The following is a 12,945-nucleotide window of genomic DNA, read 5'->3' as shown; positions in this document are numbered from 1 at the left end:
ATGTTATCACGCGATTTGATCTTTGCTAACCTAATGGGTGAAAACATAATTTTATTTGTACTCTCTAAATGACTGAAATGGAGCCATTTTTTTCATAGGTTAAAATGAAATCCAACAAATTTCGTGATTTGTTTCGTTCATCAGTTCATTTCCTTTGCCCACTGAAGTATCTTACTGCCAGAGTTTTTACATAGTAGGGACATCAGCCCTTTACCACGTGTTCCAAATATTTTTCCAAGTTTGTACCTTGTTTTTTAACTTTTATATTTTTTGCCAGAAGGATATTTTACATATTTGTGTAGTCTTTTTAATTTTTTCCCCCGTAGTTTCTAATTTCTAATTCCAATTCTGTCATTTTCTGTTTTGTCACTTGGTCTCTGTAAATGGAGTGATGATGCTGGTGTGGGTTCGATATAGTGTATCTGGATCTGAAGGCGTCCTGCTAAGGGGGACAGCGCTGAGTGGCGGGGAGCAGCCCTCGGGAACCCGGCTCCCCTTGTTGTGCCCTACCCACACCAAGGGCAGGCCTGAGGAACTGCGGCCGGGCCTCAGCTTCGCGCTCTTAGAGCTAACGTGAGTGGCTCCGCCCCATCTAGCTTCCGACCAATGGACGAGCTTCTTAAGGCGTAGGGTCCCGCCTCCAGACCTCCTGGCCAAAAGGAAAGCTCCGTCTTGCTTGGAGTCCCGCCCCTTGTCGATTTGACCAATGGGCGTCCTCCATTCAGCGCAGGGCCCGCCTCCGCCGCCCGCCCGGCTGCAGACCTCACCGCTCATTCCGGTAGGCGGGCGCAGCGGAGGCCGGTGTGGTCAGAACCTGGGCGGAGGCAGGGCCGGCGCCGCAGGACTGGGGCGGGCGGCGAGCGGACGGCGAGCGGGCGGCCAGGGCAGGGCGTCAGGCCGGTGCAGGCTGCGGGGCCGACGTCCGGGCCGCGGGAGCAGGGACGGAAGGCGGGGCGGGGCGGACCCGGGGGTGTTCTGAGGAGGCGGACTGGGGCGCCACCGGCTTCTGAGGGGCGGCTCGCCCCCTTCCGGCCCGGGGCTGGTCGGCGGGGCCGCGGGGGCAGGGCGGGCTGCGTGCCGGGTCTGGCCCTGCTCTGCGGCCCGCGCTCGGCGTTCCGGGCCTCCGGACCGCGCGCCCGCCCAGGGGCTGCGGGTCTGGCCTCCAGGTGTGGACCTAACAGCGCCCTGTAGCCTTCTGAAGCGCTGACATCTGCGAAGGGCTTTGTATTGTAAACTCAATCAGAGCGCGTCGTAGTCCCGGAAGCGCTTTGACATCCCCGAAGTAGCGCTGTGCAAACTGAAGCGCTTGGTAATCGCGGAAGCACGTTGTGGCCTCGGAAACCAAATCCAACGAAGCCTTTGGTAAATCCTGGGACCTTCCGGACTTCTCCGAAGCGCTTTGGAATCGCAGACATTCGAAGCGCTTTGACATCTCAGAAACCTTGAGCACTGTGATGGGCAGTGGAAAGAAGGGGGAAAGGTCAGTGAAGCCAGCCCCTGGCTTTGACCTGCTGGCCTGCTTTCCCTCGGGGAGTCCCGGGACAGCGGGAGGCTGAGGAGGGGCAGCTATAGTAGGAGTGGTGGTGGATTCCCGGCCCCCCCTCTTCACCTTGCAGGTGCCCATGGCGTCGGAGAGGCGCAAGGTCAAGTACCACTGGAGCAGCCCTTCGGAGCGGAGTTCCCGCAAGCGCAGCTGCCTCCGGGAGCCCAGTGATGTGGCCCCCTCCAGCCGGCCAGCTCACAGCTCTGTGTCGCGTTCAGGAGGGGCTAGCAGCCCCAAGCGCATGAAAACCCAGAAAGAGCATGGTGTGTCCTGGGGCTCATCCCGCCGCAGAAGTTCCTCCTCCTCCTCCCATTCCTCTGGCCCAGGTGTGGGTGGGGCCGCCTCCAAAGGAGGCCTGATTCAGAGCTCAGGAGAGTTCCTTTCGTCAGGGGGATCCCCTCTGTGCCCTGCCAGACCTTCTCTAGAAGAAATGGCTTCTCTCGAGGAGGAAGCCTGCAGCCTTAAGGTAAGTGGCCCCAACGCCTTGCAAACGGTGAAGCCCTTTCCACTTGGCTTGAGATGTTGGAGATGGGAATTTTGGTGAAAGGATACTAAAAAAAAAAAAAAAAAAAGACCAGGTCTCTTAAGATCTCTGGGGTCTCCCCAGGGGAGAGCGAACTGGAAGACGTCAGAGGATGGCCTGAAGGTTGGTGGAGAGGTAGTTTGCAAACTTGGCAGCATTTTGGAACTACTTTAAAATCCTTGCGCCTTCTTGCCACCCTGATGAGGTTATGCTGGGGTGTGGGTGGAGCTGCCAGGTATATATAAATATTCCTCAGGTGCTTGTAACCCACAGTCACTCGGGTTGGAGGCTCGCTGCGCCGGGAGGTAGATGGCGTGCCCCGGAGACACAGATGTATGTTATTTCGGTTGTAAATTTAGGGAATTGTGCCCTGTACTTAGAAGCACAGAACCAAGAAAAAGAATTTGGTGCTTGGTGTGGCTTTTCACCAAGGTTACGGTTTCCAGCACGTTGGGGTTTTGCGTGGTGGGGCAGGGTTTACTTTGGAGGTTCAACGTTTAGTTCCCCGGTGGGAACACACAGGAGGATTTCATAATACTGGGGGGCAGACCGAGGAGTGCTTCATGGAGGAGGTGCAGTTCATCCACTCATTTGTTTTATGTTAACTCTTATTTTTTAATTTTTAAAAATAAATTTATTGTTTATCTTTGGCTGTGTTGGGTCTTCGTTGCTGCACGCGGGCTTTCTCTAGTTGCGGGAGCGGGGGCTACTCTGGTTGTGGTGCACGTGCTTCTCGTTGTGGTGGCTTCTCTTGTTGTGGAGCTCGGGGCTCTAGGTGTGCGGGCTCAGTAGTTGTGGCGCACGGGCTTAGTTGCTCTCCGGCATGTGGGATCTTCCCGGACGAGGGATTGAACCCATCTCCCTTGCATCGGCAGGCGGATTCTTAACCACTGTGCCACCAGGGAAGCCCAATTTTATGTTAACTTTAAAAAAAAAAAAAGATTAAGTTTTCTCGGCGCGTGCGAGTATGTGTGTGTGTATGTATGTGTGACAAAGTCGATCGTGAGTTTGGAAAGGTTCAGTCTCTTGCAGTCAGTCTGCTGCTTCCAGGTTAGAGGGAGGAGAGGAGCCCTAGTTTATGTTACTGGCTACTGTGTGAGCGTCATCCACCTCTTTAATGAGGCCTTGAATAAATATTTATCTAGTGCCTGGTTTGTGCCAGGCGGTGTTTCTAGTTGCCTGGGATTTGCTTTCTAGGTTTTGGAGGTCTGGGCCTTCAGAGGTGGGGAGGAGTTCTGTGTGTGAAGGAACGGAGGAAAAGTCTTACTTGGGTGAGACGGGCTGCCCCTAGATAAAGTTATCATAAAAAAACCCAAACGCAGCGCGAAGGAAAGTGGTTTGTCCTTAAGCCTTGGCTCAGTGGTTTCTTAGGTGGAACTGAGAAGTGAGGCTGTATTTAGCTCTGTATCCTCGCTGGCAGGCTGTTGTTTTTAGGCGAAGTGCTCCAGGCGTTTTCAGTGTGGCCCTCACAGTGAGAACTCTTGTGGGCACACTGTGAGTTTTTAAAAAAATTTAATGATGAGCTGAAAAGCTTTGTCTTTGACATAAGAATACTGAATATGACTCAAATGTAAATCAGGTAAATATGAGGCTAATTTGATCTGGTCATTAATTCTTGCTGCAGCTTCAGTGGTTTTGGGTACAGGGTAAAACTGTCAGTTGATTAAAGGTAATGGCAATAACAAGATGAGGAGGCTTGGAGGAATCTAGCTTAGGGTTTCAGGTGTGCTGCATCCTCCCCTCGGGCTGTCCCGTGGGGCTGGAACTGGAGAGTTGAGGGTGTGGCCTCTCTTCCGGGGTGGTCTAATCCAGTCACAGACACACTTTTCTCTAATTGAGGGCTAATGGGCCTTGTTTTGCCAGAATTTAATGGTTAACCATGGAGCGATGAGTAGTCTGGTCCTGTCTCAGAAGTCTTGGGTTCTGCCGATGCCTTGCTCTCAGTCATAAGCGCTTGAGTGAGGATTGTGTGCCGAGCATTCTGTTGGATGGTGGAGCCATGAGGTGGCTTGTAAGGAGCATCCGGTCCGGAGGGAGGGCTGCAGAAGTCACAAGACGGCCTCACCGGGTGGTTTGGTGCAATAGAGATTCCGGAATGGAGGCTGGGGAGCTAGGTTGGGGGCAGCTTGCTGTAGGGTGTTATGAGCCAAGGGAATTTAGATTTTATTCTAAGCCATTAGGGAGCTCTATACAGGGGGAAGGCAGATTTGCGCTTTTGGAAGATCACTCGTGTTGGATAGAATATGAGGATGTTGACGGGATCGATCCCAGTGTTCCTACTCTAGTACTGCTAAGGGCTCTCCTTAGAGAGTGTTTGTTAGTTTGAAAACAAGATACAGCACTTTACTCATATTTTAAAAAAATAACTAATTAATTAATTAATTAAACATCCTTACTGGAGTATAATTGCTTTACAATGGTGTGTTAGTTCCTGACGTATAACAAAGTGAATCAGGTATACGTATACGAATATCCCCATGTCACCTCCCTCTTGCTTCTCCCTCCCACCCTCCCTATCCTCATGTTGATGAATTTGAAAATGCTTCTCTGACCTTCCCCTCTCTCTGCACCTCTTCCCCCCTTTTTCTGCAGTCATTTGCACACTTGTTTATGTAATAAGTCCAAAGTCCTGTCAGCGAGCACTGCTGAAGGGCATGCACAGAAACGGCCTCTTCTCCCCTTGGGTCCTCCCAAGGTCCCCTCACCACTCGCCTACCTTCTACCCCCCCATCCACCTGCTCTTCTGCATTTGCTCTGTAAACATTGAGGGGTACACAGTTACCTTCATGTGTCCCCCTCAACACAGAAGTCTCTGTGCCAGGTCATGGAATATTCTGAGGGGAAGATGTTTGTGTCAGTTCATTCTGGCTGCTGTAACAAAATGCCTCAGACTGAGTAGCTTATAAACCACAGAAATACATTTCTTATAATTCTAAAGGCTGGAAGTCTGAGATCAGGGTGCCAGCTTGGTCAGGTGAGGACTCTCTTCTGGGTCACCGTCTTCTCTTTGTGTCCTCACATGGCAGGAGGGGGCAAGGAAGCTGTCTTGGGGCCCCTTGACTAGGGCACTAATCCCATCAATAAGGGCTCAACTTGGATGACCTAATCACTTCCCAAAGGACACACCTAATACCATCACCTTGGGGGTCAGATTTCAACAAAAGAGTTCTGTGGGGAACACATTCAGACCATAGCTAGACTGGGCATTTTGGAATCACTAGAGATTCCTGCTGGCCAGCCTCTCCTTGTTTGTGCCTTATTACCTCCAGGATAATTGCGAGGTTTTCTCAGATTCTAATGGTAGCTGATAATCTTTGTTTACTTTATAGAGAAGGTTAAATGTGTCTATCATGAGCATCTTCACCTACCTTAATTTTAGTTTTTAGTATGACATACCGAAATTTCTAATTCAATTTAGGGAAGGAAGAGTGGAAGGGAAAATTTAAGCTTTATGATGTGCTAGAGCTTGTCAAATATGAGTCTCAATATTTGACCTCTAGATGCTCACATAATCCTCAGTCTTGTGAGGTGGGCCTTGTTATCTTTTTTTTTTTTTTTTTGAGAAGTAAAATCATGGTTATGCTAAACCCTTGAGATTTTAATCTTTTTTGTTTGTTTTCTTATAGAAGTATAGTTGATGGCAGTGTTACCTTTACGTATTATTTAACAAATACTTAGATTATCAGTCAACAGATATTTGAGCACCTGCTATGTGTAGGCCGTGGGAAGATGAGACTCAGAAAAGTTAAATGACTTGACCAAGGCCACACAGCTTGTACGGGACAGAGCTGTGGTATAATCTCAGATGAGTCTGACTTCAAAGCCAGTGTTCTTTCTGCTGCTGTCCTCTGTGAGCATGTGCTCCTCCCGACCCAGTGTTAGGTGTGAGGGGTGGGGAGATGGAGAGGGCAGGATCCTTCCCTTGAGGAGCCCTCTGCAGGGTCACGCAGCCCAGACACGAGAGAGCGTCGTGCGCCTTGGCTCTTGAGGGATGAAGCTTTCACAGGTGGTCCTGTCTCCTGCGTGTTCACTTAGAGGATGTCCAGTGCTTGGGTGGAAGGCTGTGCTGGGGCTGGAGGTGCAGAGAATAAGGCGGTTCATCACAGTGCAGTGTGTGGAGTGTTGTAACAGGGATAGTTGAAGTACGAGGGGTCAGAGGACTGAGTGACTAACCATCGGGAAAGTCCTCACAGAAGAGGTGTCATTTGAGTTCTGTTCATGGCCAAGGCAGAAGAAGGGACATTTCAGGCAACAGGAACAACATATGTCCAAAAAGTGTCAGGAAATGCTGGTCTGACGCTTGGGGCACTGCTTGTTCCTGGGGTCCTCCTTTCCCCCTTCTCCAGCGTTTTCCTCATTCCCAGAACACCTGGGTGTGTGGAGAAAGGCGGGAGGTGATGCTGGAAGGAAGGTTGGGGCCCATCCTGGGGAAGAGGGCTTCCGGGGTCACACTCAGGAGCCTGGGATGTATCCTGCAGGCAGATGCAGAGCCGATGAAGGGTTTTAAGCAGAGGTGTGACATTGCCAGATTGTAGAACTCCTGGTGGCACCTGTAGAGAAAGGATGGGGGGAGGGAGCAGGCTGGGAGCCCCTGAAATTGTTAACAGTGGCTGACAGTGCTGAGGGCTGGCATGACATCTCCACTGATGTCTCATTTGCCAAGTGCTTCATACAGGAAACCACCTTTCATAATGTGTCATTTTCCTTCCAGGTTGATTCCAAAGATAGTTCTCGTAACCCCATGGATTCTGAATTTGCAGCTGAAGCTGAGGTTCAAAATGACATAATTGAGGAACCAGACAAGGTCCAGAAAAGGCAGAGGGATAGACTTCGAGACCAAGGCTCTACCATGATCTACCTGAAGGCCATCCAGGGCATCCTGGGAAAGTCGATGCCAAAAAGGAAGGGAGAGGCTGCCATGAAGGCAAAACCCAACACAGCAGAGCGCGCCAGCCGCAGAGAGGGGCCAACCAGGAGTGTCACCACGTGTGCTCCTCAGAAAGAGAAAAAGTCTGCCCCAGAGGTCAGGGCGGAGGAGGAGAAGGCTGTGCCGGAGAAGAGCAGCTTCTGGGACAGGAGAGTGGTGATAGACCCTCAGGAGAAACCCAGCGAGGAGCCCCCGGGTGGCCGAAGGACGGTCATTGACAAGCGCTGTCCGGTCCTGGAGTTTTTGGATGACTCTGACTCGCATGTAAACGGCCAGAAAGTGAGTCAAGCTCATGCCAAGCATGGGGTTTTGAGTTCTGTTAAATGTGTTTGGTCTTTTTAGTTTGATCCTTGATTTAGTGTTACTCATTCAACACTGTACTTGACTTACCCAGGGCTCCAGGGAGCAAATTGTTGGTTCTCTTCTAACAAAACTTTCAGAGTTATTAAGAAACCTCATTTCAGTGCTGTTTTTGTTTTAGGATTTATATGTTTGTTTAGACATAGATTTGCCTGTGTAACAAAGGCCAAAATAACAGTGGCTTAAAGAAAACAGAAGTTTGCTTTAAGGAGGATGGCTCCACAGTGTGGGGGACTGGGGCGTCTTCTGCTCAATTCTCTGCTGCCCCTCAGCAGTTTCCATCTTGCGGTCTGAGCTACTGTGACCGGGCTCAGCACATTACATTGACATTCCAGCTGGGAGGAACAGGAGAAGAGCATAGTACCTTCCCTCCCTTTTAAGAGTTTGGCTCAGAAGCGGTCCCCATTGTATCTGCTCATATCTGTTGACAAGAATCTAGAAACCTGGCCAACACCTGCAAGAGAGTCTGGAAGATTCCAGACTAATTTCCATCTGGGAAGCTTTACATTCAGATAAACTTTTATTGCTGTAGAGGAAGGAGAGATTGATACTGAATGATATTGGAGGGAAACTAACGGTTTTTAACACTGCTTATAATTTTGAGGAAAAAAGCACTCCTCTGTTGTACACATCTCTGCCCATCCTTCACTACCGCTGCTTGGAGGTAGCCCCTTTCGTCTCTTTTAACTCTCGCTTCTAGTACTTACCTCCGTATTTCTAAGTAATTTTTCATTGTTTATTTTTTGAAAATGTACACATCTGTGGATTCCATGGTATGGATGAACTTTCCAAACTTATATACCCAAACTCCTGTTTGTCAAACTGGACATTTAGATTATCTGTTGGGTATCTGTTTGGGGCAGCATGATATGGTAGGTCCACAGATGAGGGTTGGGATCAGACATTTGGGTTCAAATCCTGGCTCTGCCCCCCTCCCCCAAATTAGGTCTTGAGAAAGTCACTTAACCTCTTGGAGCCCCAGTTTCTTCCTCTGTATAAACGACTCAGGAGATGAGAATTTAGTTCTCTACACTTCGACAGCACCCACGCCCATAAATGTATCCTCTCTCCCTTCCTGCAGCTCCCTGTATCATAATACCATTTTTAGCCAAATCTATTTGATTTATTATCACCATATTCATAGCTGAGTTACTTAGTATACTCTGATTACATTTCCTTTTTTACAAAAGTTGATTTTCCTTGGAGTTCATCTTACCTTGTTTTTTCCTTTAGTTTTCTCTGTTCCTCTGACTATGACTGTTTCATCTCCAAATTGCTAGTACCATAAAATTCTTCTCAATGTTGTCAAAATAAGTAATCTGTTCCCCGCCTTTTTTTTTTTTGAGGTATAGCCCTTTTAATTGTTTCCTTAAGATTCCTTTTTTCCTCTGTCTCTTTTCATCTCTGCTTGCTTTATGAATAATTAAGGAGAGTGTATATAATGATAATATATACTCTTAAAATTTTTGCTGTTATACGTAATATCTAAGAACACTGGCGTAGTCTTTTGAGTATTTCTTTTTTAGAACATCCTGTTCTTGTTTTGAGGTTAAATACCTTCTCTTGTTTCTCTGAGAATATGAATAAAGGTTTGTTTTGAAGTTTTCTTTCTGCACTGCTGAGTTTCCTTCTGATTTTTTTTTTTTCCTAAATATTTTGGTTTCCGTCTTTTGTGATAGGGCTTTCCTCAGATGTTTTGGGTATCTGTTCATATTTTAAAAATGAAGCATTAAAAAGCCGATTGGAAGTTCTCAGTGCCTGGAAGGGCTTATTAACTGCTGCCTTGAACATAGATGATAACCTGTGGACTCCCAGTTGGATCTGTAGCTTTATCCTGAGAGGCTGCTAGGGGTCCCTGGGACAAATCTTGTAGTGCTCTGCCCAGGAGCACACCTCTGGCTGCTAGTGTTTTAGGGGTTAGATTGAGGGAGGTGCCAGGGTTCTCACTGTCCAATGTGTGAGGGTCTCTCACCCTCAGCTATGTGTCTGTTGTCCCTGATTACTCCACAGTCTCCGTGGTTTAAGTTTTCCAAGTGTGAACCTTATCTTTTGTTGGGTGGGGAAGGGGCAGATCTGTGCAGGATGGGAGCAGGGATCTGGGGGTCTAACTTCACAAATTCTCTTATTTTCATCTCCAGCTTCACCTTCATTTTGAGAGGTCTGGTACCTCCAATTCCTTAGTCTTCTGGGGTCCTGTAGTGTGATTCAGCATGTTTTTGGGTTTTTCTGATTGCGGGCTTAGGTTTTGGCCATCTGCGATCTGCTTATCCAGTAACTGTTCATCTATCTGCTTTCTAGCGTCAAATTTTTATTTAATTTGCTTTGCTGTTTATTCTATATGCTTTCTCTTTGTAGGTTTATGCTTTTTCAAGTCCATTTCCTGTAATTTTAAGAGTTTTTGGGCGGGGAGGACAAAAACTCACATGTGCTGTATTTAATTGGAAATCCCAGGAACAGTAGGTTTTGTAAATTACTTTTCCCACCAAATATATAATGTCTGTGTTTTCTGTCTAACATAGATCATTGTTTGGCTGCCTGGAATTCCATGGTATGGATGAACTTTCCAAAGTTATATACCCAAACTCCTGTTTGTCAAACTGGACATTTAGATTATCTGTTGGGTATCTGTTTGGGGCAGCATGATATGGTAGGTCCACAGATAAGGGTTGGGATCAGACATTTGGGTTCAAATCCTGGCTCTGCGCCCCCCCCCCCCAAAAAAAAATATTAGGTCTTGAGAAAGTCACTTAACCTCTTGGAGCCCCAGTTTCTTCCTCTGTATAAACGGCATGGTTCTTTAAATGTTAACACAGACTAATACCGGGATCAGCAAACTCTGTCTGTAAGGGGCCAGATAGTAAATATTTTAGGCTTTTTGAGCTTTTAAGGCCTCTGTTGCAACTACTGCTGTGGCCTCTCCCGTTGCAGAGCGCAGGCTCAGCGGCCATGGCTCACGGGCCCAGCCGCTCTGTGGCATGTGGGATCCTCCCAGACCGGGGCACGAACCCGTGTCCCCTGCATCGGCAGGCGGACTCCCAACCACTGCGCCACCAGGGAAGCCCCTCTGTTGCAACTATTAAACTGCACTGTAGCAGCATGAAAGCGGCCATAGATAATATTTAAGTGAATGCACCTGACTGTATTCCAGTAAAACTTTATTTACACCAACAGGCAGTGCATTGGATTTGGCTTGTGGGTCACAGTTTGCTGAACCCCGAATTAATACATGAAAATCCTTTGCTCAGTGCCTCGTGTATAGTAGACTCTCAATAAATGTAGCTTTAAATTTTACCATATGTGCTTGAACCTTAGGCAGTCTTGAGTGTAGGTAATCTCTGGTTTTCCCAAAAAGGAAATCCAAAAACATTTTCCTGGCCAACTTGACTATCTAAAGCCTTTCAGGGTCTTAGATGATGTCATCATAAGTCTGTTTATCATATATATTTCTAGGTGCATGTGCATTTTTGAAGTCACTTTTTTTCCCCACTCTGCCATTTTTCCTCCAGCCTCACATTTCATTAAATAATTTTGTTAAACCTTTTCACGTGTTTCTCTGACATGGTCTTTGTTGTCCCTAGAGTTACTTTTTGTGTTATGTAATGTGATTTCCTGAACTTCCCTGATGATAAGAATGAAAGAATCTGACTCAGGAGGTCTGAGATGGGACTGGGGAATTGGTATTTTTTTTAACAGATACTCTCGGATGATAGAGAAATTTGTGAAGCAGTCAGAGGACATCTCTACCCTTCCATCTGAGTTGGAATTTTAACTGTTATTATTTCTATTTAAACTTCTTATTATGGGATATTTAAAATATTTATGAAAATTACCCCCATACCCATCACTCATCTTCAATAAGTATTAACTCACTGCCAATCTTGTTTTATCTCTGTATCCCTTTTCTCTCCACAAATTATTTTGAAGCACATCCCACCTACCGTATCATTTCATCCATAAATATTTCAGTGTGTATCTCTAAAATTAGATACAGGATCTTTAGGGAAAAACAACAAGCATAACTACAGTTCTGATCTCTCTCTCTGCCCTCTCTCCCCTCCAATCCTTTTTTTTTTTTTGGCCGCACCATGCGGGATTTGGGGTCTTAGTTCCCTGACCAGGGATCTAACCCGTGCCCCCTGCAGTGGAAGCATGGAGTCTTAACCACTGGACCACCAGGGAAGTCCCTCCCCACAATCCTTAATAGCATCAACTATCCAGTCAGTGATAGAATTTCCCTGTCTCATGATTGTTTCAGTTTTTTTGAAACAGGATGTAAGAGTCATGTGTGTCAATTTCTAAATGTGTTAAGTCTCTTAGTCTCTGTAGATTCCTCCTCCCTTCCCCTCCCCAACCCTGTGTTGTTATTTATTTGTTGTTAAAATAAATAAAAGGTGTCATTTGAGTTGCAGAATTTCCTGCAGATGAGATCTTACTGATGCAACGTAGCACTTTTTGAATCTGTATTGGTCTGTACGTGGAAATTCTATCCCACCTTGCAAATAGCTGTTCCCATTGCATTCAGTTTGTGGTGTTCAGTTTTTGGAGGTATATTTTTGGGAGCCCAACAGTGTAACCATGTCTAATTATTTTTTAGGAAATATATTTACATTGTTTAAAAATAAAAATGTTTTTAGTGAAAAGTAGCTTTCCAGCTGGCCCTGTGTTGCCCTATTCCTTCACCTGGATACCACTTTATACATATCTTAAGTGTTTTTCCAGGGTAATTTTATGCATAACCACTTACCATACTGCTTTTTAAAAAGTTATCTTTTAAAAAAAAGTAAAAACAATCTTGAAAAGCTTTGTTAAAAATGATGTCCAACACAGAACTGTGAGGTCATACCCGCAGGAATAATTATTAACTCTGTTACCTTTTTTTTGCTTCCCATCTCCCCTCCTTTTTAAAAGAATGAGCTAGGGCTTCCCTGGTGGCGCGGTGGTTGAGAGTCCGCCTGCCGATGCAGGGGACACGGGTTCGTGCCCCGGTCCGGGAGGATCCCACATGCCGCGGAGCGGCTGGGCCCGTGAGCCGTGGCCGCTGAGCCTGCGCGTCCGGAGCCTGTGGTCCGCAACGGGAGAGGCCACAACAGTGAGAGGCCCGCGTACCGCAAAAAAAAATAAATAAAAGAATGAGCTTAGAGGACCTCTTTAAACGTCTCAAATTAGCTTGATTGAGATTTGTTTGGGGTCATTTGTCTTTTTCAAATAAGAGTACATCTTGTAATAGAAGAGACTTTGTAGGGACTTGAATATAAAACAGACCCCTCAGAAAAGGGAGCATCATTTTGGGGAGAAACGCTTACCTTCCATGTGGGCATTTTTTGTAATTTTAATCAGATTAACTTTTGTTTTTGAAAAAAATGGTGAATTATATTTTGAAGAGCTAGATTGCAAACATGTTAATTATGTGTTAGTGTATGCAAATAGACATTTTATTTGTTCACGTGCTCACATGTGAACACGTCAGGCACTTGGTGCTGGCGCCTATGTGTGACTTCTCTAGCATGTGGTCGTGGGTACTCAGACATCATATGGTGGTTGGCCTCTCCCAGAGGAGCAAGTAGAGAGAACCAGGGGAAATAGCAAGGCTGC

At 46.8% G+C, this 12,945-nt stretch overlaps 1 protein-coding gene across 2 annotated transcripts in view; it reads left to right on the top strand.

Moving 5' to 3' along the window:
• The first annotated feature begins 1,070 nt into the window (after positions 1-1,070).
• Positions 1,071-12,945, top strand: part of TATDN2 (TatD DNase domain containing 2) — a 24,352-nt gene continuing 12,477 nt past the window's right edge. For both annotated transcript variants that reach the window (XR_003676934.2, XM_007113720.4), the window contains exons 1-3: positions 1,071-1,480; positions 1,617-2,009; positions 6,778-7,272. Coding sequence is in view for 1 of the 2 variants with exons in the window: in XM_007113720.4 (XP_007113782.2) it covers positions 1,623-2,009; positions 6,778-7,272 (882 nt within the window). In the remaining variant the exon portion in view is untranslated. The remainder of the gene's footprint in view (positions 1,481-1,616; positions 2,010-6,777; positions 7,273-12,945) is intronic.

Source organism: Physeter macrocephalus, chromosome 18 (genome assembly GCF_002837175.3).
Source record: "Physeter macrocephalus isolate SW-GA chromosome 18, ASM283717v5, whole genome shotgun sequence".
In the NCBI taxonomy this organism is placed as follows: Eukaryota; Metazoa; Chordata; class Mammalia; order Artiodactyla; family Physeteridae; genus Physeter; species Physeter macrocephalus.
The sequence above is the reverse complement of the archived record's forward strand: the minus strand, read 5'-3'. Positions and strand labels throughout refer to the sequence as shown.